Raw genomic sequence first — 27,008 nt, 5'->3', positions numbered from 1 at the left:
TTTCCCCTCAGTTTCCTCAGAGCTTCCCCACTATATCACCTAGTGTACTCTGTTACTGAGATTTCCCTTTCTATAATGTTCTGCAATTTTCCAAACACAGTAAAGAACAAACAAGACGTATACTGTGACTCCTAAAGCTAGACCAAAAACATCCCACTCAAAGTTACTCATGATCAGAAACTAAACCCAACAATCATAGGTATTTTCAACTTTCAACGTTCTTTATCAATATGGACTCGACTGTAAAAGGACTTTATACGTACGTTCCTTCAACAATCCCTCAAACCAGACAACCGGTCAGGGAGGCACAGATACAATGTAAGATAAAGTCTCTTACCTTGCAGCGCTGTCTTTTATATCTGTCCGTCCAGGTCCAGATTAGCCAAGTTGTCTGGAGATCAATGAAGTGTTTTTTAGTCGAGCCCCGCGTGAGGCGCCACCTCTATGATTGTCGGGGTCCTAATTGAAGTTTTCTTTATGAGCGCTCGGAGATCTGACACAGACACACTTGCTGAATCAAATTCTCTCTAATTTATTCCACATAAGCATACATTTTTAAAACACTGCAGATAATCACAGACAAATCTAGCACACCACCAAAGGGGTGGAAAGCAAAACTAATGATTTGATTGGTTATTCATAAAATTCACAAAGTCATCCCTCTGCCAAATGTTGACTACCCAAGCAAGTGAGCATGCATCAGGCCATTTGCGCAAGTGATTTGGAGGGACTTCCTGCCTCCATCTCCACTGCATACTGCCACGGTGTGTCTGGGTCCTCTGCCTCGTCTTCCTCATCGCCCTCTTGTTCCTCCGGCTGCTCCTGCTCCTCCTGCTCCTCCTCTCCTGTGTAGAAAAACCACCCATTTCTCTACACATTGCTTGTGCTCCAATGTCCTCCTCTTCCTCCAGTTCAGCCCCCACAGGGCTCATGTGGCCGTGAGATCTAGACCCCACGTCTTCAGTCCCCTTACAGCCAGCTATACCAGCATCTGTTCCAGGACGTGAAGCAGTGGAATGACGTTGTTCATTCCGTAGTCCTGGCGACTGACAAATAACGCGGCCTCCTCAAAGGGCCTGAGCACGCGGCACGTGTCACGCATGAGCTGCCACTGGCTGACATCGAAGTTACACAGAGGAGTACTCCTGTCTGCTTGGATCATCAAGAAATCGTTTATGGCCTTTCTCTGTTCGTATAGTCGGTCCAACATATGGAGGGTAGAATTCCAATGGGAGGAAACATCGCATATCAGCCTATGTTAGGGGATGCCGTTCTGCCGCTACAGATCAAGGAGGGTATGCTTTGTGGTGTACGAGTGGCTGAAGTGCATGCAAAATTTCCTGGCCATTTTTAGGATGTCTTGGAGATGGGTGGGAGACTTCAAAAACCGCTTGACAACCATATTGAACACGTGCGCCCTGCAGGGCGCATTGCTCAGCCCTCCTTGATGCAGCGCCGACACAATGTTCTTCCCGTTGTCGGTCACCATGGTTCCAATTTTGAGTTGTCGCGGAGTTTCTCCCGTGTGTGACTCAGTTCGCCCAGGAAAATGAGGTGCAGAACAGCGTGACACCGCCGTGCCCTGCACATGTGGTATGCTGGAGGGGCACTGGGCATTATACCTGCAGTGGAGGCTGAGGACACGGTGGAGGATGAGGCGGCATAGACGGACATTGTCACAGGACCAGCGGCGTGAGAACGTGGAGGCGGAAGTGGCGTCACCTGGCCAAGTTGCTGGTGTGGCTGTGCAGGAACCAAATTCACCCAGTGGGCCGTAAAGGACATGTATGGTCCCTGCCCGTAGTTTCATCTCGACAGGTCGGCGCTGCCGTGGCAGACACTGACAGACTCAAGGACTGGCCCACCTTCTGTTCTACATGTGTGTGCAGGGCTGGTACTGCCTTTTTGGCAAAGAAATGATGGCTTGGGACTCTCCATCTCGGCTCGGAACAAGCCATCAGTTCTCTAAAAGGTGCAGAGTCCACCACTTGGAAAGGGAGGGAGTGCAGCACCAGCAACTTGGACAGGAGCATGTTCAGCATCTGCGCCGTTGGATGAATGCACCCATACTGTTGTCTCTTGGCAATCGCTTCAGTGATCGATTGCTGACGGAATGACTGATGAGGAGTAAGAGGAGGAGCAGGAGCATCGGGACCAGCAGATGATTGGAAGGACAGACAGCTGATGTGGTGGAGCCTTGACTGCCTGAAATAGGGTGCGTGCCACTGGGTGATGCAGTGGTTGCTGCGGCAGGCTGGACCACCACATCGGAGCCACGGTTCTCCCAGGCGGCTTTATGGAGACGCTGCATAAGTTGACGCAGGGCCGTGGTGCCAATATTGGCACCCTGGCCACGCTTCACCTTCTGCCCACAGATTCGGCAAATGGCTGTGTTCACCTCCTCTGGCGGCTTAACAAAAAACTGCCACACCGCCGAGTAGGTGATTTTACCCCCAACAATACGCACTGACTGACTGCTACCGGCGCTGCCTCCGTGAACCCGTGCACCGCTACTTTCCGGGCAGGGAGGCTCCTGCGAAGAGGAGGGTTTACCCCAGGCACGTTTAGCTCCCGACCTCCCACTGCTGCCACCCTGCTGACTCCCGGCCACGCTAGCGACTTGATGGCTTTGCCGCTGCCTCCCTCTTCTCCCGATGATGATGAAGCCCCTTCATCATCTTTGGGAGAAGAGGATGGAAGCTTGCGTGTGAGGCAGCGGTGGATCCATCAAGTTGGTAGCGTGGCCGGGAGTCAGCAGGGTGGTATCTTTACTTCACACTAAGAGATCTTGCTTGCTCAGGTCGGTGAAACTCTTAGTGATATTGCGGGAAACTATTGCTACCTGGAAGGAAATTAGAAAGCGTTTCCAACTTTTTTGATCTCCAAGTACATGCCCTTCTGAGGTCATCCATTCCCCCCCCCCCCCCCACACACACACTCTCCGCTCATACCGCCCAACCCCCCAGCCCCCCACTTCACTTTTCCAGCAATGCCTTCATGTCAAGATCGCCTGACAGCCTGCCCCAAATGTCAGACACCATCTACAGACATGCAGCATGGCTTCTGGACCTGTCCGCATATAGGCCTGTTCTGGAAACAGATATTGTTTGTAAAAACCCTTTGGGGGGTTACACAGGAACAAGACCCTTTAATATTATTATTTCCAATCTATAACCACAAATAACTTAAAACCCCCAGGGTTGTGTCGAAAGATACCCAGATGTATCCTGAAGGAAAGGCTCTCCCCTGCGACTCCCTCCGCGGCTTCTTTATTTGCTCAGCTACATCATTCGCTAAGCCTTGACCGCCTAACCACCATACGGTCCAAGGAAGTTCTTCATAGCCCTTCATAGTAGAGGTATTAACAGCGGGGGGGATCCAGTCCCTGATGGAACCCTTTCCATGTACTGAATGGTACCTGACAGAGCACCTGAAGGGGAATCTGCTCCCCTTAGCCCACCAGGTAGGACACCCCACAACTGAAGGATAGATGTGATTCTCTATGAGATGGACCTCCTCCACACATGTCGAGATTGGAGATTTGGGATTTGTATTTTGTATCAATACTTTTTTTTATCCTTACTGTCATTAATTTGACACTTAATTGCTTTTGGGTACAAATGTCTTTCTGTGAGAAAAAAATATAAAACTTGACAAAAAGTAAAACAGTCCCTCATATGGGTATGTGAATAAAAAAGTTTAAAAAAAAATAGGCTCTTGGAAATCAGGAAGAAAAAAAAAAGTTAAAACTTTGCCATGAAAGGGTTAATGCTATGTGAAAGCTTCCTACAGAACGCATGTTATATTGAGTTACCTCTAAATAGGCGTCCTCTAGTGGGCCTTTGTGGTACTGCAGTGTTTAGCATTTAACCCTTTCTATCTGCAGTGTTTATGGCTGCTGAATTTTTGGTGATTTTATTTGTAGATACTCAGTGACGATCAATGAGGTCCGACTCTCATCTTGCATTGTGCCTGTGACAATCTGCTCTACTGTATGATGTGTCCAGTATGTCTACCGATGTCCGAATATGTCCACCCACTCATCATTCCCTCCTCTTCCATTTACTCTACAGATGTGACGTCTCAATCCCTTGAGTGTTACTCTTGCACGGACCGGGGTGACGGGGGCTGCCTCCCCGAAAATGCTGTCAGCGTCACCTGCTCCTCGGGTTATAATGTTTGCCTTGAGGCCATCAGCGCCATAAGAACAAGTAGGTATAATCCCCGATTCAGCACCAGAGGGTGAAGGACCTAACATCAAAGACAAAAATGTGGCTCCTTTCAGAGGCTGCTTGACACCAATTCGCTCCTGTCCCACTTTCCTCCGCCTGAAAGGGCTAAGAAGCCCAATTTTTCTAGCCCCCAGTTCCAGTGGGACCTTTGACCCCTCTCTTTTTAACCCCCGTATTCATAGTTATTTTTGTCTTGTTCCATAGGCCATGATGACCACATTGTTCTGAAGAAAGGCTGCAGTTATGGCGACACCGAGACACTGGACAAAACCATCTCCTTCTACGGGATCACCATAGTTATTCATTTGAATCAGTGCAACAGCAGCTTGTGCAACAGTGAGGTGGACCTGAAAGACTATCAGCTGGCCACAGACGGTAAGTACCATGATCATCAGGTATGTGTGGTTCTAGAGCCATGTCAGACCTGCATGAGAGCCCTGCCTCCATCATGTCTCTAGAATGTCACAACTCCTTGGTGCTGTGGATGGACAAAAAGAAACGTAGGGCCTTATGCCCTATATTTTATTCCATTTTGCGTATATAATACCGTCATACAGTGCCCAAATAATATGTTATATTAAAATTATAGTCCCATAAGCGCCGGCATCATACAGCCATATAGTGTCAAATTATACTACCAGACAGTGCTACCATCATATAGCGCCAATAATATGCAGCATACAAAGTATAGTCCCATAAGTGTCCGCAGAGAACCAATGGGCTGCTATCATATGGTGTCCAAATTATAGCGCCATGAGCACCCACATTTTAAAGCCATATAGTGCTAAAATACTACTGTCATACAGTGCTCAAATACACAATCCTGTCCCAGATACATGTCTCAGGACAATATGTGATCATCACAGGTGAGGTCTAGTTAGATACCTGGTCTTGCCACAAGAGGGCGTAAAAGTGCTTCCCTATTAAAAATGCTCTCAGAGGCTACTTTTGGGTAGTGTACCTCTTGGTGAGAGATTGCAGACCGATAGACATGCCTCTATAATGCACTCGAAGATATTTTGCCCAGTTGACAGACCTCGAGAGAAGGTGCATCATTGGAGAGAAGCAGGATGGTCGTTTCGATGAATTGCCCGCCATCTAGGCCATTCTGATCTCACTGTTGGAAGATGTTGGGAGCAGTAGTTACGTGAGGACACACAGTGAATAGTCTACAGACAGACACCAGTAGAGAGGATCGTTTGATCTTCCGACAAGCACGAGCCGCTCCCACAGTTTCGTTGTCCACCATCCAGACACAGATGACCCCTTCATTATACCCCTGTCTCTCCCCGAAACACTTCCAGGAGCTTAGCAGAAGGAAATTTGGTCATGGCGCCCATTCCGTGCGCTGCTATTAATAGAGAAGCCTGGAATTTTGTATTGGTGCCCCCCACCTCCAGACTCTCCCAGGGGTTGAACACTGAGATGATAAGGTCAAGATGGTCTCCACATCACCATTTACTTGCAGTGGATGTAACCTAAGTATCCATCTCATAACCATGACTGGAAATGCACAATGAAGGTTACTAATGATTGACAGGAAGCAGAGGTCTTGAAACTTGAAAATGTAAGACCTGTGCCATTTTTCATTTGCCAAAACCAGAAAGCTGGAGATCTTCTACATGGATTTTTAAGGTGGAAAATCAGTAGTGTATGAATGTACCAGCAAGTCACCTTTTACCAAACCTTCTGCAAATACTGCATAAAAAAAATAAAAGGCTGCGGCACGGAATCCATGCAGAGATTGACCTAAAGTGTGGATTCTTAATCTGCAGCAGGCAAGTTTCGCATTTTACCATGGATTTCACCCCTAGCAGTACATAGGGTATCCTCAATTAAATCTGAATTAAACACACAGATTTTGCAGAGACTTCACCACAAATTGTATAGTCTCCTCCAGTTTCCAATACTTCCTTGGCTGCTCAGTCACCAGATTTACCACCAGTCCACCATTTATGGAACCAGCTGGGACGCCGGCTTCAGCAACCTACGAGTGTGCAGGATCTTCAGGCCCAGCTGTAATATCTGTGGGCAAATGTGTCACAGGATACCATACAGAACCTGTATGCCTCCATGCCCAACCGTCTCTCATCTTGTATCCAAGCTAGAGGCCATATCTCATCTTGTCTCCAGGCTGGAGGCCGTATTTCATGTTTTCTCCCAGCTGGAGGCTGTATCTCATCTGGTATCCAAGCTAGAGTCCGTATCTAATCTTGTATCCATGCTTGAGGCCATATCTCATCTTATATCCAAGCTGGAGGCCGTATCTCACCTTGCATCCAGGCTAGAGGCCGTATCTCATCTTGTATCTAGGCTAGAGGCTGTATCTCATCTTGGATTCAGACTAGAGGCCGTATGTAATCTTATATCTAGGCTAGAGTCTGTATCTCATCTTGTATCCAGGCTAGAGGCCATTTCTCACCTTGTATCCAGGCTGGAGGCAGTAGCCCATCTTGTATCCAAGCTAGAGTCTGTATCTCATCTTGTATTCAAGCTAGAGGATGTATCTCATCTTGTATTCAAGCTAGAGGATGTATCTAATCTTGTATCCAGGCTAGAGGCCATATCTCACCTTGTATCCAGGCTGGAGGCCGTGGCCCATCTAGTATCCAGGCTAGAGTCTGTATCTCATCTTGTATCCAAGCTAGAGGCTATATCTCATCTTGTATCCAGGCTAGAGGCCGTATCTCATCTTGTAATCAGACTAGGGGCTGTATCTAATCTTGTATCCAGGCTAGAGGCCATATCTCATCTTGTATCCAGGCTGGAGGCCGTAGCCCATCTTGTATCCAGGCTAGAGTCTGTATCTCATCTTGTATCCAAGCTAGAGGCTGTATCTCATCTTGTATGCAGGCTAGAGGCCATATCTCACCTTGTATCCAGGCTAGAGGCTGTATCTCATCTTGTATGCAGGCTAGAGGCCGTATCTCATCTGGTATCCAGGCTAGAGTCTGTATATCATTTTATATCCAAGCTAGAGTCCGTATCTCATCTTTTATCCAGGTTAGAGGCCATATCTTATCTTATATCCAGGCTAGAGGCCGTATCCAATCTTGTAACCAGGTTAGAGGCCATATCTTATCTTATATCCAGGCTACAGGCTGTGTCTCATCTTGTATCCAGGCTAGAAGCCGTATCTCATCTCCTATACAGGCTAGAAGCTGTATCTCATCTAGTATCCAGGCTAGAGGTTGTATCTCATCTAGTATCGCATCTTGTATCCAAGATAGAGGCCATATGCCATCTTGTATACAGGCTAGAGGCTGTATCTCATCTTGTATGCAGGCTAGAGGCCGTATCTCATCTGGTATCCAGGCTAGAGGCCGTATATCACCTTGTATCCAAGCTAGAGTCCGTATCTCATCTTGTATCCAAGCTAGAGGTGCCCAACAGGGTCCTATTGTAACACCCCAGAGTTGCGTTACTACACGCCTCTACCCCGCTACTATCTTCTAAGAGCCTTTATATTGTCATCTGATATAATTTTGCTCATGTCTTCACAAATGTGCATCTAGAACCATGTTAAACACAACTGTTCATGTAATTTACCTGGTTACCAGTAGGTGGCAGCAACACGTTGGCAAGGTACAAGTCCCAGTTTAGTGTATCTGAGCTGGAATGGTTTATTCCAGCTTGGCTCCCCCTCTGTGGAGAGATTGGGCTGTTCCCACTTCCTGCAGCATGGGTGGAGAAGGAAGTTAGATTTAGTGTAGCCCAACCCCTGCTAGGGGTAGGGTGTGTGTGTGTGAGGAGTTCCCCTGAATAGGGAAGACGGCAAGGACCTTGTCTCGGCTGGACTTGGTTATATTCCCAGTCTGAGCACCTTTAGCCTCAGCTGGATGAAGAAAGCAGAAACTACGACCTCCGGAGTTCCAGGAAGAAAGCCTCCCCTGAGAAACCATCTGAGAGATAAGTCCAGAGACCTAGGAGAAGCCATTCCTCCTCAGCTAGTCTGTCCCCATACAGCAGAAGTTACAGAAAAGTGCAGAAGATTCATTCCTGCCACAATTACAGAGCTACCAAGCAGACGACTCATCCTGCAAGCTCCCCACATTTAAAGCAGAAGTATTTATTCCTGCCAACCATTGCCAAAACCTGCTGGGACCAGAGACCAAAGCTGTATACTGCTTGGATACAAGTTATCTTCAGTAAAGAAACCTTCACCTAAAGGTCTGGACATCATTCCTTATGCAAAATTCCTCTATTACTCCTACTATCACTACCCTCAAACTCATTGCAAGTGAGCCAGGAGTCCAGCCGTACCCAGGTAGGAGACACCGTTGACACAATTATCACCACCCTATACTGTAGAGACATTATAGGCCATTACACCACTCTGGCATTCCTAATCTGGGACGTGCGTTATAACACCTTGGAAGGGCCCTGGGGGTAGTACCCTGCGCACGCTGCAATTGGCGTAACGACAAATACAGAATATTATCCACCCGTACCTGGCCGCTGCACTACGGCCTCCTTCCATTTGTACAGTTTTGGCCCATCGTGCATTATACTGATATTATGTGTTTGTCCTCTACAGGTAACGTAACTCATGTTCCTAATGAAGAGCAATGCTACAGCTGTATCGGAAAGGATGAATGCTCCCTAAATGCTCCTGTCATCTCCTGCTACGACACCTACAGTCACTGCTTCGATGGGAATGTCACAATATCCATCGGTAAATACCTGTGCACCATGTAATAAGTATAACCGTATCATCTGGGACACTGTAGTTCTATAGAGAGAGAGATCCCCGGTGGGGGGGGGGGGGGGGGGGGGCTGACAACTTGTTGCCAATGTTTTTGAAGTCAGTTTCACAGGTTAGGTTGACCTTACATGTATTACCTAACAAAAAATTCTGGCTCTCATCTCATCCAGATAATGACACAACCCTCATTCCAGTCAAGAGCTGCACCCTGAGATACCGTTGTGCGGTGCAAACGCTGACCCACGGCAGTGCATCATTTGAGATAAAAGGAGCCTGCTGCTCAGGACAGCTCTGCAACCGAGACCTCTCTAACAAAACCCAGCTTGGAGACATACCTTTTCTAATATTCCTTAATGAAAATAATGAAGAACCAACCATCACTGATCTACCTAATCCATGGTTAAACCCTATAGATATGCTGCCAACCACACAGGGTACCATCCCGAGAGATGCTCCAAACAGCACTGCCGCTGCTCGTTCCAGTAATCATCCACAAGAGAGCCAAACGAACAACACGGCCTATGGACTGGTCTTCTCGCCTTGGCTTATTTTTATCCTAAGTTGTCTTTCGTGATCATTTGGTTCCATCTTCTATTTTGGACTTTTGTACATTCTGCACTTTTACTTATTGGACAATGCACTGGAAAATTAAAAATGTAGCCTTCTTGTCTTAACTTCTAAGATCTCTTGACACTTTGATGTCCCTTGTACCATCACCCTCTGATCCTTCTGTTATCAGTACTCAGGGGAATGTACTGGTGCCCATCAAGGAGACTGACTTTCAGGCAATGCACAATGGGAAAAAAGTGCACAAAATGAGCTCATCAGCCAAAACAGAGACTCCATAAGACTCCCATAGGGAGAAGTTACAGATGTTTCTGGATCCTTGCCTTTTGTCAGTGCAGAGAAGTGTACTTGGTGGCTTGAGATGCCTTAGAACCACTATTCCCTCATCCCCCATAAGCTGCGCCTACGACACCTCATCCAGAGCGAATAACGGCAAAACAGATGTCTACAGATCGCTCTGGTTTGGTTGACACACGCTTAGGCCTCTTTCACACTTGCGTTGTTGGGATCCGGCATGCACTTCCGTTGCCGGAGGTGCCTGCCGGATCCGGAAAAACGCAAGTGAACTGAAAGCATTTGAAGACGGAACCGTCTTCCAAATGCTTTCAGTGTTACTATGGCACCCAGGACGCTATTAAAGTCCTGGTTGCCATAGTAGTAGTGGGGAGCGGGGGAGCGGTATACTTACAGTCCGTGCGGCTCCCGGGGCGCTCCAGAATGACGTCAGAGCGCCCCATGCGCATGGATGACGTGATCCATGCGATCACGTGATCCATGCGCTTGGGGCGCCCTGACGTCACTCTGGAGCGCCCCGGGAGCCGCACGGACGGTAAGTACACTGCTCCCCCGCTCCCCGCTACACTTACCATGGCTGTCAGGACTTTAGCGTCCCGGCAGCCATGGTAACCACTCTGAAAAAGCTAAATGTCGGCTCCGGCAATGCGCCGAAACAACGTTTAGCTTAAGGCCGGATCCGGATCAATGCCTTTCAATGGGCATTAATTCCGGATCCGGCCTTGCGGCAAGTGTTCCGGATTTTTGGCCGGAGCAAAAAGCGCAGCATGCTGCGGTATTTTCTCCGGCCAACAAACGTTCCGTACCGGAACTGAAGACATCCTGATGCATCCTGAACGGATTACTCTCCATTCAGAATGCATTAGGATAATCCTGATCAGGATTCTTCCGGCATAGAGCCCCGACGACGGAACTCTATGCCGGAAGACAATAACGCAGGTGTGAAAGAGCCCTAATTTACATACTTATTGTACTAAAATACATGTAATATTCTAATGACTGTCTATGAGCAAATGGCCCTTAAGTCATCATAGATAGTCCTCATAGATAGTCCTCATAGATAGTCATCATAGATAGTCATCATAGATAGTCATCATAGATAGTCCTCATAGATAGTCATCATAGATAGTCCTCATAGATAGTCCTCATAGATAGTCCTCATAGATAGTCCTCAGAGATAGAAAAATAACAACCAATCCACCTTGAGATTTACCAGTTTGTATGAGTCTTGCCTATAAGGTAACACCGCTGGTTCCATCAACCTAAAGTGATACCAAATTGCCCAAAAAGTGGGCCAGACAGTTGAATTTTAGACATTTTTCTTTCTGAACCTATAGTTTCTTCAAAAATATGAAGTGCTCGTATTCAGCCCTGACATGGGCACAGCGCAGCTCCTCCCACAGCCTTCTCGTGGTCTTACTCGCCGTGGTCTTAACGGAGGTGGCTGAAGACACAGGAGCCATAGGTGGTAATTGACTCCCTGGGCCTCTGCAGTCCCCAGCCTTCCTCACTGAGGTCGTCCTCACCCCCGTGCACACTTAGCTTTTCTTCGGTGGTCCCGGAAGGACCACTGGCACTCACGGCACCTTGCTTGGTATCCACAGTCGAAGTTTTGCAGCTTCTCCGTGTCTCCACAGACCGGGGGGAGTAGGAGCCGCATTGCTGTGACTCCTGGTGTTATGTCTCACCCCAAGGTCCTCCAGCGTACAGGTCGGTTGCTGGCTTCTTCTGTCCCCCGCCAGCCTGGTCCGAGAACAGGGGCGGACTGAGAACCCTCAGGGCCCCCAGGCAAAATAAATCAAGGGCCCCCTTACAGGCCCCACCCATGTTCTGCTGCAAGCCCCACCCTTGTCCCGCCTCCATGCCCCGCCTCCAGACACACCCTACACAATCTTTAATAAGATTTCAAAGTTAAAGTGACACAAAAGGCACCCAGACAACGTCAGCTCATTGATGTGGTCTGGGTACAGTGTCCCTTTTGCAAATCGAGCTGCAATGTTCTAGAGAAGCTGCATTGTTTACGTCCCAGCAATAAGTCGGCCTCTAGTCGCTGGCAGCCACCTGAGGGCTTCCTGGAGTAAAACAGACCTGTGGTCCGGTATCTGACGCTGGACGTCCTCACACCCTGCATGATGACCTCCAGGGTCAGATTTTTCCCCATAGGAAAGCATTGATTCAATGCTTTCATATGGGGTGATCTAATCTCAGCGTCCATTAGTGAGCCTCTGTTAGAAGCAGTGTGGGCATAACTACTGTGAAGGGGGCACATATCTGGGCATAACTACTGTTAAGGGGGCACATATCTGGGCATAACTACTGTGAAAGGGGGGGAGGCCCTTCACAGTAGTTATAAATCCCTTTCAGCAGTCCCCCCTTCAGTGAATGGGGGACTGCTGAAAGGGGTTAATAACTACTGTGAAGGGCCTAGCCGTCTGGGCAACCCCACAGATCATCCCCCCACCCACCTTGTACTTGTTCCACTGATCCGCTACTTGCGGGCTACATGGGCATGAGTTCAGTCACTTCGGTGGGCAATCCCATCCTGTGGCGCGTGATCCCGCGAGACCTGTGACCTACAGCGGCAGGTCTTGCGGGATCACGCGCTGCAGGACGGGATTGCCCACCGAAGTGACTCAACTCATTCCCGCGCAGCCCACAAGTAGCGGAACAATTACAAGAGGGGTGGGGAATAGCCAAATAAAAAAATATTTTGAACCAAAAGGTGTTATGGGGGCTCTGTGGATGACACTGTTATGGGGGCTCTGTAGATGACACACTGTTATGGGGGATCTGTGGATGACACACTGTTATGGGGGCTCTGTGGATGACACACTGTTATGGGGGCTCTGTGGATGACACACTGTTATGGGGGCTCTGTGGATGACACACTGTTATGGGGGCTCTGTGGATGACACACTGTTATGGGGGCTCTGTGGATGACACACTGTTATGGGGGCTCTGTGGATGGCACACTGTTATGGGGGCTCTGTGGATGACACACTGTTATGGGGGCTCTGTGGATGACACACTGTTATGGGGGCTCTGTGGATGACACACTGTTATGGGGGCTCTGTGGATGACACACTGTTATGGGGGCTCTGTGGATGACACACTGTTATGGGGGCTCTGTGGATGACACACTGTTATGGGGGCTCTGTGGATGACACACTGTTATGGGGGCTCTGTGGATGACACACTGTTATGGGGGCTCTGTGGATGGCACACTGTTATGGGGGCTCTGTAGATGGCACACTGTTATGGGGGCTCTGTGGATGACACACTGTTATGGGGGCTCTGTGGATGACACACTGTTATGGGGGCTCTGTGGATGACACACTGTTATGGGGGCTCTGTGGATGACACACTGTTATGGGGGCTCTGTGGATGACACACTGTTATGGGGGCTCTGTGGATGACACACTGTTATGGGGGCTCTGTGGATGACACACTGTTATGGGGGCTCTGTGGATGGCACACTGTTATGGGGGCTCTGTGGATGGCACACTGTTATGGGGGCTCTGTGGATGACACACTGTTATGGGGGATCTGTGGATGACACACTGTTATGGGGGCTCTGTGGGTGACACACTGTTATGGGGGCTCTGTGGATGACACACTGTTATGGGGGATCTGTGGATGACACACTGTTATGGGGGCTCTGTGGATGACACACTGTTATGGGGGCTCTGTGGATGACACACTGTTATGGGGGGCTCTGTGGATGACACACTGTTATGGGGGATCTGTGGATGACACACTGTTATGGGGGCTCTGTGGGTGACACACTGTTATGGGGGATCTGTGGATGACACACTGTTATGGGGCTCTGTGGGTGACACACTGTTATGGGGGCTCTGTGGATGACACACTGTTATGGGGGATCTGTGGATGACACACTGTTATGGGGGCTCTGTGGATGACACACTGTTATGGGGGCTCTGTGGATGACACACTGTTATGGGGGCTCTGTGGATGACACACTGTTATGGGGGCTCTGTGAATGACACACTGTTATGGGGGATCTGTGGATGACACACTGTTATGGGGGCTCTGTGGATGACACACTGTTATGGGGGCTCTGTGGATGACACACTGTTATGGGGGCTCTGTGAATGACACACTGTTATGGGGCTCTGTGGATGACACACTGTTATGGGGGGCTCTGTGGATGACACACTGTTATGGGGGCTCTGTGGATGACACACTGTTGTGGGGGGATCTGTGGATGACACATATATAGCAGCATATACAGTGTCATCCACAGATCCCCCCATAACAGTGTGCCTGTGAGTGAATGATCCCCAATACACTGCACATGCGCGAAAAAGACGACTTGGCGCAGGCGCAGTAGAGGTTAACAAAATGCAAACAAAAATAAAGGTTAACAAAATGCAAATATCTCGACCTCTTCAGCACCTCTGTGACGTTTAATTGACAGTATTATGTCTATATCGTGGAAAATAGTTTTAAGGAAATGAAATAAAGATTTAAAATGTTATATTAGTCAGCAGTTAAGCTAGACGTAATGCAAAACTATCTCCCACGATATAGACATAGTACTGTCAAGTAAACGGAACACCGGCATCTGGTGTTGTAATGGCAGCGGGGCCCGGTGCACTCACTGTATTCTATTACACCGGGCCCCGCTCACTGTAATACTAATATTCATATGTGAACAAGAGAAATCCTCTGCGATCCTCTCCCTCTCTGTACTCACAACCTCAGCAGCAGCCGGGCGGCAGCGCAACTCACTGACGTCACGCGCCTGCTCCTCCCACTGTATGAATGAAGCAGGCGGAGCAGGCACGTGACGTCAGTGAGTTGCGCTGCCGCCCGGCCTGCTACTGAGTTTTAGAGATGGGAAGTTCGGATCTTTTTCATGAATCGGATCTTCGGTTCACTTTCTGAGCCGGCAGAAGCAAGTGAACTGAAGATCAATGCGCATGCTCAGCTCATCGGATCTTCGGTTCACTTGCTGAGTCGGCTCTCAAGTAAACCGAAGGTCTGGAGGGACTCGCTCCTGGCAAACACAGCTCTGCTGCAGTGGAGCAGACTGATGTAATTATACTGTATAGTTATTGCAGGGATTTAGATAATTGTCTAAGAGTTTATTAGTTAAAAGAATCAAATGAGTCAGAGACGTGTCGCCGAGTCCCTGCCAGGCTTCCTGCTCTGCTACATTGCTGCAAGCACCCTGTACACACACAGCTCTGCTACATTGCTGCAAGCACCCTGTACACAAACAGCTCTGCTACATTGCTGCAAGCACCCTGTACACACACAGCTCTGCTACATTGCTGCAAGCACCCTATACACACACAGCTCTGCTACATTGCTGCAAGCACCCTGTACACACACAGCTCTGCTACATGCAACACTTCCCCCCTAGAGAGGAGAGAGCAGTCCCTGGGTGGAGAGATAGTTTCCTCCAAACGATCAGAAGCCCTTCCACACACAGCCACAGTCGACCACACCCAGAAGTAACTGCAGCTCAGGAACAGCTAGTCCAGAGCTGCACTCACTATTCTGCTGGTGCAGTCACTGTGTACATACATTACTTATCCTGTACTGATCCTGAGTTACATCCTGTATTATACTCCAGAGCTGCACTCACTATTCTGCTGGTGCAGTCACTGTGTACATACATTACTTATCCTGTACTGATCCTGAGTTACATCCTGTATTATACTCCAGAGCTGCACTCACTATTCTGCTGGTGCAGTCACTGTGTACATACATTACTTATCCTGTACTGATCCTGAGTTACATCCTGTATTATACTCCAGAGCTGCACTCACTATTCTGCTGGTGCAGTCACTGTGTACATACATTACTTATCCTGTACTGATCCTGAGTTACATCCTGTATTATACTCCAGAGCTGCACTCACTATTCTGCTGGTGCAGTCACTGTGTACATACATTACTTATCCTGTACTGATCCTGAGTTACATCCTGTATTATACTCCAGAGCGGCACTCACTATTCTGCTGGTGCAGTCACTGTGTACATACATTACTTATCCTGTACTGATCCTGAGTTACATCCTGTATTATACTCCAGAGCTGCACTCACTATTCTGCTGGTGGAGTCACTGTGTACATACATACATTACTTATCCTGTACTGATCCTGAGTTATATCCTGTATTATACTCCAGAGCTGCACTCACTATTCTGCTGGTGCAGTCACTGTGTACATACATTACTTATCCTATACTGTTCCTGAGTTACATCCTGTATTATACTCCAGAGCTGCATTCACTATTCTACTGGTGCAGTCACTGTGTACATACATTACTTATCCTGTACTGATCCTGAGTTACATCCTGTATTAGACTCCAGAGCTGCACTCACTATTCTGCTGGTGCAGTCACTGTGTACATACATTACTTATCCTGTACTGATCCTGATTTACATCCTGTATTATACTCCAGAGCTGCACTCACTATTCTGCTGGTGCAGTCACTGTGTACATACATTACTTATCCTGTACTGATCCTGAGTTACATCCTGTATTATACTCCAGAGCTGTACTCACTATTCTGCTGGTGCATACATTACTTATCCTGTATTGATCCTGAGTTACATCCTGTATTATACTCCAGAGCTGCACTCACTATTCTGCTGGTGGAGTCACTGTGTACATACATACATTACTTATCCTGTACTGATCCTGAGTTATATTCTGTATTATACTCCAGAGCTGCACTCACTATTCTGCTGGTGCAGTCACTGTGTACATACATTACTTATCCTGTACTGATCCTGAGTTACATCCTGTATTATACTCCACAGCTGCACTCACTATTCTGCTGGTGCAGTCACTGTGTACATGCATTACTTATCCTGTACTGATCCTGAGTTATATCCTGTATTATACTCCAGAGCTGCACTCACTATTCTGCTGGTGCAGTCACTGTGTGCATACATTACTTATCCTGTATTGATCCTGAGTTACATCCTGTATTATACTCCAGAGCTGCACTCACTATTCTGCTGGTGGAGTCACTGTGTACATACATACATTACTTATCCTGTACTGATCCTGAGTTATATCCTGTATTATACTCCAGAGCTGCACTCACTATTCTGCTGGTGTAGTCACTGTGTACATACATTACTTATCCTGTACTGATCCTGAGTTACATCCTGTATTATACTCCAGAGCTGTACTCACTATTCTGCTGGTGCAGTCACTGTGTACATACATTACTTATCCTGTATTGATCCTGAGTTACATCCTGTATTATACTCCAGAGCTGCACTTACTATTCTGCTGGTGCAGTCACTGTGTACATACATTACTTATCCTGTACTGATCCTGAGTTACATCCTGTATTATACTCCAGAGCTGCACTCACTATTCTGCTGGTGCAGTCACTGTGTACATACATTACTTATCCTGTACTGATCCTGAGTTACATCCTGTATTATACTCTAGAGCTGCACTCACTATTCTGCTGGTGCAGTCACTGTCTACATACATTACTTATCCTGTACTGATCCTGAGTTACATCCTGTATTATACTCCCGAGCTGCACTCACTATTCTGCTGGTGCATTCACTGCATACATTACATTACTTATCCTGTACTGATCCTGAGTTACATCATGTATTATACTCCAGAGCTGCACTCACTATTCTGCTGGTGCAGTCACTGTGTACATACATTACTTATCCTGTACTGATCCTGAGTTACATCCTGTATTATACTCCAGAGCTGCACTCACTATTCTGCTCATTGTCTCTATATCTGGAAAAAATGTCAAAACCAGAGACTGACAGTTCCTCTTCCGGTGCAAACAGAACTGCAAGCCCAGGGAGAGCAGACTGGGTCCGCTGTGTGACCAGGACACCAGGGAGGATAAGGCCCACCTCCTGCTATGATCCTCAGTGGTTAGGGCTCTGACTTCAGGAGACTGTCTGGATTCTCTCTGGCTTCTGGTTCATGGAGGAGGAAGAGAAACTCTGCACACGCTTATGTAACAAGCAGCAGAATTATGAATGCAGCCGTGGATGATATTGTGTCCAATGGCTCAGGAAACGTGGCAAATTATAATATCTCCCATGTAGGATCACACAGAAGATGATGCACAGGGCAGATACTAAAAATTATGTAGGAACGTTTCTTTAAAAACAATCCCCATCCCCCTCCACCGAGCACAGCGCCAGTAATGTACCGCATGTCACGAGCAGGTGCTGCTGGAAAGTGTGATGCAACCCAGTGTAAGAATTTACTGGGAATCTGACCTTCGTTTTGATTCCTCATTTTTAACCCCTTTAGGACTGGGCCAATTTGTGCTTTTGCATTTTTGTTTTAAATGTGTTTTAACCTGATGAATTTGGTATATATAAGGTATATGTGTTTGTCACGTGCTGATTACTGTTTATACGTCCATTTGACCTTCAGTAATGACGGGATTTTAACTCTGAAACGTTTTGTTCATTGAACCCTTAGCAAATGGTTCGCTGTATTGAATAAAGATGGATGTCCCTTTACCCTCATTGGAACGCATGGTGTGTTGTTTGGGAAGCTCACCATCCTTGGACCACAATTATTTTCTTTAGTTTTTCTTCGTGTCTCAAAGGAGAGAAATGGAGAACCTATAGAGTCTGCATGGCCGAGCACTGGAGTCATTAGGGTAACCTGCTACCAAAAGATGCTAAGACTTTACTGCAGTGAGGGGAGTACTGTTAAGACACCTTTCACACCTGGACTTGACCTAGCCAGTCGTATCTCTAAAACCCTGTGTCCCTCAGTAAACATTAAAGTGCTCACTGAAAGAATATGACTGCCCGCCAAATGAGACAGATAGAGAGCGAAGTGGGCCATAACTCCCATCCTTGCCTGAATCCATACACTGTGTACAGGTTGAACAGTGTTTTGGTATCATTGGATGTACTGCAACTCCTATTTTGCACTACAGTAGAGAGAGACATTTATTCTGTTAAATCTGGCTTTGTTACTGACTCCTGCCCCATATGCCAGCCATTGCAGTCTAAATGCCCTGCCTTGCGCCCATACAAACACTTATCATCACGGGCACCCCACCTACCATCAGGCAGAAGCCCCAGAATGGTGTGCCTTGAGGGAAGAAAGGCCAGAGCCCTAGGAAGCAACATTCTAAGGGAAGCCACTGTGATTGACTGTGACAGCCAGAGCCACTACTACTGCCATCATCCTCTCCAGATCGTCCTGGGCTCGCTGCACAGACAGCGTCCAAATGGAACCCTACAGTATTCAGATAGAGCCATACAGTGCCCAGATAGTGCCATACAGTGCCCAGATAGTGCCATACAGTGCTCAGATAGACCCATACATTGCCCATATAGAGCCACACAGTGCCCGTATAGAGCCATACAGTGCTCAGATAGAGCCATACATTGCCCAGATAGAGCCATACAGTGCCCGTATAGAGCCATACAGTGCCCATATAGAGCCATACATTGCCCAGACAGAGCCATACAGTGCCCATATAGAGCCATACATTGCCCAGATAGAGCATTACATTGCCCATATAGAGTCAAAAAGTGCCCAGATAGAGCCACACAGTGCTCAGATAGAGCCATACAGTGCCCAGATAGAGCCACACAGTGCTCAGATAGAGCCATACAGTGCCCAGATAGAGCCATAAAGTGCCCAGATAGAGCCATACATTGATCATATAGAGCCAAAAAGTGTCCAGATAGAGCCATACATTGCCCATATAGAGCCATACATTGCCCAGATAGAGCCATACAGTGCCCAGATAAAGCCATAAAGTGCCCAGATAGAGCCATACATTGACCATATAGAGTCAAAAAGTGCCCAGATAGAGCCACACAGTGCTCATATAGAGCCATACATTGCCCAGATAGAGCCATACAGTGCCCAGATAGAGCCATAAAGTGCCCAGATAGAGCCATACAGTGCCCAGATAGAGCCGAAAAGTGCCCAGATAGAGCCAAAAAGTGCCCATATAGAGCCATAAAGTGCCCAGATAGAGCCACACATTGCCCATATAGAGCCATAAAGTGCCCAGATAGAGCCATACATTGCCCATATAGAGCCAAAAAGTGCCCATATAGAGCCATACATTGCCCAGATAGTCATACATTGCCCAGATAGAGCCATAAAGTGCCCAGATAGAGCCACACATTGCCCATATAGAGCCATAAAGTGCCCAGATAGAGCCATACATTGCCCATATAGAGCCATACATTGCCCAGATAGAGCCACACAGTGCCCAGATAGAGCCATAAAGTGCCCAGATAGAGCCATACAGTGCCCAGATAGAGCCGAAAAGTGCCCAGAGAGAGCCAAAAAGTGCCCATATAGAGCCATAAAGTTCCCAGATAGAGCCATACATTGCCCATATAGAGCCAAAAAGTGCCCAAAGAGAGCCATACATTGCCCAGATAGAGTCATACATTGCCCATATAGAGCCATAAAGTGCCCAGACAGAGCCATACAGTGCCCAGATAGAGCCATACATTGCCCAGATAGAGCCACACATTGCCCATATAGAGCCATAAAATGCCCAGATAGAGCCATACAGTGCCCAGATAGAGCCATACATTGCCCAGATAGAGCCACACAGTGCCCCTACAGAGCCATACATTGCCCAGATAGTCATACATTGCCCAGATAGAGCCATAAAGTGCCCAGATAGAGCTATACATTGCCCAGATAGAGCCATACATTGCCCATATAGAGCGATACACTGCCCAGATAGAGCCATAAAGTGCCCAGATAGAGCCATAAAGTGCCGAGATAGAGCCACACAGTGCCCAGATAGAGCCAAAAAGTGCTCATATAGAGGCATAAAGTGCCCAGATAGAGCCACACATTGCCCATATAGAGCCATAAAGTGCCCAGATAGAGCCATACATTGCCCATATTGAGCCATACATTGCCCAGATAGAGCCACACATTGCCCATATAGAGCCATAAAGTGCCCAGATAGAGCCATACAGTGCCCAGATAGAGCCATACATTGCCCAGATAGAGCCACACAGTGCCCCTACAGAGCCATACATTGCCCAAATAGTCATACATTGCCCAGATAGAGCCATACAGTGCCCAGATAGAGCTATAAATTGCCAAGATAGAGCCATACATTGCCCATATAGAGCCATACAGTGCCCAGATAGAGCCATACAGTGCCCAGATAGAGCCATAAAGTGCCCAGATAGAGCCATAAAGGGCCGAGATAGAGCCACACAGTGCCCAGATAGAGCCAAAAAGTGCTCATATAGAGCCATAAAGTGCCCAGATAGACCCACACATTGCCCATATAGAGCCATAAAGTGCCCAGATAGAGCCATACAGTGCCCAGATAGAGCCATGAAGTGCCCAGATAGAGCCATGAAGTGCCCAGATAGAGCCATACAGTGCCCAGATAGAGCCGAAAAGTGCCCAGAGAGAGCCAAAAAGTGCCCATATAGAGCCATAAAGTGCCCAGATAGAGCCACACATTGCCCATATAGAGCCATAAAGTGCCCAGATAGAGCCATACATTGCCCATATAGAGCCAAAAAGTGCCCAGAGAGAGCCATACATTGCCCAGATAGAGCCATACATTGCCCAGATAGAGCCATGAAGTGCCCAGATAGAGCTATACATTACCCAGATAGAGCCATACATTGCCCATATAGAGCCATAAAGTGCCCAGACAGAGCCATACAGTGCCCAGATAGAGCCATACATTGCCCAGATAGAGCCACACATTGCCCATATAGAGCCATAAAATGCCCAGATAGAGCCATACAGTGCCCAGATAGAGCCATACATTGCCCATATAGAGCGATACACTGCCCAGATAGAGCCATAAAGTGCCCAGATAGAGCCATAAAGTGCCGAGATAGAGCCACACAGTGCCCAGATAGAGCCAAAAAGTGCTCATATAGAGGCATAAAGTGCCCAGATAGAGCCACACATTGCCCATATAGAGCCATAAAGTGCCCAGATAGAGCCATACATTGCCCATATTGAGCCATACATTGCCCAGATAGAGCCACACATTGCCCATATAGAGCCATAAAGTGCCCAGATAGAGCCATACAGTGCCCAGATAGAGCCATACATTGCCCAGATAGAGCCACACAGTGCCCCTACAGAGCCATACATTGCCCAAATAGTCATACATTGCCCAGATAGAGCCATAAAGTGCCCAGATAGAGCTATAAATTGCCAAGATAGAGCCATACATTGCCCATATAGAGCCATACAGTGCCCAGATAGAGCCATACAGTGCCCAGATAGAGCCATAAAGTGCCCAGATAGAGCCATAAAGTGCCGAGATAGAGCCACACAGTGCCCAGATAGAGCCAAAAAGTGCTCATATAGAGCCATAAAGTGCCCAGATAGAGCCACACATTGCCCATATAGAGCCATAAAGTGCCCAGATAGAGCCATACAGTGCCCAGATAGAGCCATGAAGTGCCCAGATAGAGCCATGAAGTGCCCAGATAGAGCCATACAGTGCCCAGATAGAGCCGAAAAGTGCCCAGAGAGAGCCAAAAAGTGCCCATATAGAGCCATAAAGTGCCCAGATAGAGCCACACATTGCCCATATAGAGCCATAAAGTGTCCAGATAGAGCCATACATTGCCCATATAGAGCCAAAAAGTGCCCAGAGAGAGCCATACATTGCCCAGATAGAGTCATACATTGCCCAGATAGAGCCATGAAGTGCCCAGATAGAGCTATACATTACCCAGATAGAGCCATACATTGCCCATATAGAGCCATAAAGTGCCCAGACAGAGCCATACAGTGCCCAGATAGAGCCATACATTGCCCAGATAGAGCCACACATTGCCCATATAGAGCCATAAAATGCCCAGAAAGAGCCATACAGTGCCCAGATAGAGCCATACATTGCCCAGATAGAGCCACACAGTGCCCCTACAGAGCCATACATTGCCCAGATAGTCATACATTGCCCAGATAGAGCCATAAAGTGCCCAGATAGAGCTATACATTGCCCAGATAGAGCCATACATTGCCCATATAGAGCCATACAGTGTCCAGATAGAGCCATACAGTGCCCAGATAGAGCCATAAAGTGCCCAGATAGAGCCATAAAGTGCCGAGATAGAGCCACACAGTGCCCAGATAGAGCCAAAAAGTGCTCATATAGAGCCATAAAGTGCCCAGATAGAGCCACACATTGCCCATATAGAGCCACACAGTGCCCAGATAGAGCCAAAAAGTGCTCATATAGAGCCATAAAGTGCCCAGATAGAGCCACACATTGCCCATATAGAGCCATAAAGTGCCCAGATAGAGCCATACATTGCCCATATTGAGCCATACATTGCCCAGATAGAGCCAGACATTGCCCATATAGAGCCATAAAGTGCCCAGATAGAGCCATACAGTGCCCAGATAGAGCCATACATTGCCCAGATAGAGCCACACAGTGCCCCTACAGAACCATACATTGCCCAGATAGTCATACATTGCCCAGATAGAGCCATAAAGTGCCCAGATAGAGCTATACATTGCCCAGATAGAGCCATACATTGCCCATATAGAGCCATACAGTGCCCAGATAGAGCCATACAGTGCCCAGATAGAGCCATAAAGTGCCCAGATAGAGCCATAAAGTGCCGAGATAGAGCCACACAGTGCCCAGATAGAGCCAAAAAGTGCTCATATAGAGCCATAAAGTGCCCAGATAGAGCCACACATTGCCCATATAGAACCATAAAGTGCCCAGATAGAGCCATACATTGCCCATATTGAGCCAAAAAGTGCCCGTACAGAGCCATACATTGCCCAGATAGTCATACATTGCCCAGATAGAGCCATAAAGTGCCCAGATAGAGCTATACATTGCCCAGATAGAGCCATACATTGCCCATATAGAGCCATACAGTGCCCAGATAGAGCCATACAGTGCCCAGATAGAGCCATAAAGTGCCCAGATAGAGCCATAAAGTGCAGAGATAAAGCCACACAGTGCCCAGATAGAGCCAAAAAGTGCTCATATAGAGCCATAAAGTGCCAAGATAGAGCCATACAGTGCCCAGATAGAGCCATGAAGTGCCCAGATAGAGCCGAAAAGTGCCCAGAGAGAGCCAAAAAGTGCCCATATAGAGCCATAAAGTGCCCAGATAGAGCCACACATTGCCCATTTAGAGCCATAAAGTGCCCAGATAGAGCCATACATTGCCCATATAGAGCCAAAAAGTGCCCAGAGAGAGCCATACATTGCCCAGATAGAGTCAAACATTGCCCAGATAGAGCCATGAAGTGCCCAGATAGAGCTATACATTACCCAGATAGAGCCATACATTGCCCATATAGAGCCATAAAGTGCCCAGACAGAGCCATACAGTGCCCAGATAGAGCCATACATTGCCCAGATAGAGCCACACATTGCCCATATAGAGCCATAAAATGCCAAGATAGAGCCATACAGTGCCCAGATAGAGCCATACATTGCCCAGATAGAGCCACACAGTGCCCCTACAGAGCCATACATTGCCCAGATAGTCATACATTGCCCAGATAGAGCCATAAAGTGCCCAGATAGAGCTATACATTGCCCAGATAGAGCCATACATTGCCCATATAGAGCCATACATTGCCCATATAGAGCCATACAGTGCCCAGATAGAGCCATAAAGTGCCCAGATAGAGCCATAAAGTGCCGAGATAGAGCCACACAGTGCCCAGATAGAGCCAAAAAGTGCTCATATAGAGCCATAAAGTGCCCAGATAGAGCCATAAAGTGCCCAGATAGAGCCACACAGTGCCCAGATAGAGCCAAAAAGTGCTCATATACAGCCATAAAGTGCCCAGATAGAGCCACACATTGCCCATATAGAGCCATAAAGTGCCCAGATAGAGCCATACATTGCCCATATTGAGCCAAAAAGTGCCCATATAGAGCCATACATTGCCCAGATAGTCATACATTGCCCAGATAGAGCCATGAAGTGCCCAGATAGAGCTATACATTACCCAGATAGAGCCATACATTGCCCATATAGAGCCATAAAGTGCCCAGACAGAGCCATACAGTGCCCAGATAGAGCCATACATTGCCCAGATAGAGCCACACAGTGCCCGTACAGAGCCATACATTGCCCAGATAGTCATACATTGCCCAGATAGAGCCATACAGTGCCCAGATAGAGCCATAAAGTGCCCAGATAGAGCCATAAAGTGCCCAGATAGAGCCACACAGTGCCCAGATAGAGCCAAAAAGTGCTCATATAGAGCCATAAAGTGCCCAGATAGAGCCATACATTGCCCATATTGAGCCAAAAAGTGCCCATATAGAGCCATACATTGCCCAGATAGTCATACATTGCCCAGATAGAGCCATGAAGTGCCCAGATAGAGCTATACATTACCCAGATAGAGCCATAAATTGCCCATATAGAGCCATAAAGTGCCCAGACAGAGCCATACAGTGCCCAGATAGAGCCATACATTGCCCAGATAGAGCCACACATTGCCCATATAGAGCCATAAAGTGCCCAGATAGAGCCATACAGTGCCCAGATAGAACAATACATTGCCCAGATAGAGCCACACAGTGCCCGTACAGAGCCATAAATTGCCCAGATAGTCATATATTGCCCAGATAGAGCCATAAAGTGCCCAGATAGAGCTATACATTGCCAAGATAGAGCCATACATTGCCCATATAGAGCCATACAGTGCCCAGATAGAGCCATACAGTGCCCAGATAGAGCCATACATTGCCCAGATAGAGCCACACAGTGCCCGTACAGATCCATACATTGCCCATATAGAGCCAAAATGTGCCCGTATAGAGCCATGCAGTGCCCAGATAGAGCCATACAGTGCTCAGATAGAGCCATACAGTGCCAAGATAGAGATATACATTGCCCATATAGAGCCAAAATGTGCCCAGATAGAGCCATACATTGCCCAGATAGAGCCTTACAGTGCCCAGATAGAGCCATACATTGCCCAGATAGAGCCATACAGTGCCCAGATAGAGCCATACATTGCCCAGATAGATCCACACAGTGCCCAGATAGAGCCATACATTGCCCATTTAGAGCCATACAGTGCCAAGATAGAGCCATACATTGCCCAGATAGAGCCATACAGTGCCCAGATAGAGCCATACATTGACCATATAGAGCCACACAGTGCCCAGATAGAGCCATACAGTGCTCAGATAGAGCCATACAGTGCCCAGATAGAGCCATACATTGCCCAGATAGAGCCATACAGTGCTCAGATAGAGCCATACAGTGCACAGATAGAGCCATACATTGCCCATATAGAGCCAAAAAGTGCCGAGATAGAGCCACACTGTGCTCAGATAGAGCCATACATTGCCCATATAGAGCTATAAAGTGCTCAGATAGAGTCATACATTGCCCAGATAGAGCCATAACGTGCCCAGATAGTCATACAGTGCCCAGATAGAGAAATACATTGCCCAGATAGAGCCATACAGTGCTCAGATAGAGACATACAGTGCCCAGATAGAGCCATACATTGCCCATATAGAGCCATAAAGTGCCCAGATAGAGATATACATTGCTCAGATAAATCCACACAGTGCTCAGATAGAGCCACACAGAGCTCAGATAGAGCCACACATTGACCATATAGAGCCATACATTGCCCAGATAGTGCCATACATTGCCCAGATAGATCCACACAGTGCCCAGATAGAGCCATACATTGCCCAGATAGAGCCATACAGTGCCCAGATAGAGCCATACATTGACCATATAGAGCCACACAGTGCCCAGATAGAGCCACACAGTGCCCAGATAGAGCCATACAGTGCCCAGATAGAACCAGCCATTGGCCAGATAGAGCCATACAGTGCCCAGATAGAACCAGACAGTGCTCAGATAGAGCCATACATTGCTCAGATAGAGCCATACATTGCTCAGATAGAGCCATCCAGTGCCCAGATAGAGCCACACAGTGCCCAGATAGAGCCATCCAGTGTCCAGATAGAGCCACCCAGTGCCCAGATAGAGCCACACAGTGCCCAGATAGAGCCATCCAGTGCCCAGATAGAGCCACACAGTGCCCAGATAGAGCCATACATTGCCCAGATAAAGCCATACATTGCCCAGATAGAGCCATACATTGCCCAGATAGAGCCATACAGTGCCCAGATAGAGCCATACATTGCCCAGATAGAGCCATACAGTGCCCAGATAGAGCCATACATTGACCATATAGAGCCACACAGTGCCCAGATAGAGCCATA

The 27,008-nt window shown here is 47.7% G+C and overlaps 1 protein-coding gene across 1 annotated transcript in view; it reads left to right on the top strand.

The window, feature by feature from the left end:
• Window positions 1-9,587, top strand: part of LOC120986781 (ly6/PLAUR domain-containing protein 3-like) — a 39,340-nt gene extending 29,753 nt beyond the window's left edge. The window contains exons 2-5 of the mRNA XM_040415487.1: window positions 4,074-4,211; window positions 4,437-4,607; window positions 8,770-8,907; window positions 9,108-9,587. Coding sequence (XP_040271421.1) covers window positions 4,074-4,211; window positions 4,437-4,607; window positions 8,770-8,907; window positions 9,108-9,511 — 851 coding nt within the window. The 3' untranslated portion in view covers window positions 9,512-9,587. The remainder of the gene's footprint in view (window positions 1-4,073; window positions 4,212-4,436; window positions 4,608-8,769; window positions 8,908-9,107) is intronic.
• The last annotated feature ends 17,421 nt before the right edge of the window (window positions 9,588-27,008 follow it).

The sequence above is a fragment of the Bufo bufo genome, chromosome 1, assembly GCF_905171765.1.
Source record: "Bufo bufo chromosome 1, aBufBuf1.1, whole genome shotgun sequence".
Taxonomy (NCBI): domain Eukaryota; kingdom Metazoa; phylum Chordata; class Amphibia; order Anura; family Bufonidae; genus Bufo; species Bufo bufo.
The sequence above is the reverse complement of the archived record's forward strand: the minus strand, read 5'-3'. Positions and strand labels throughout refer to the sequence as shown.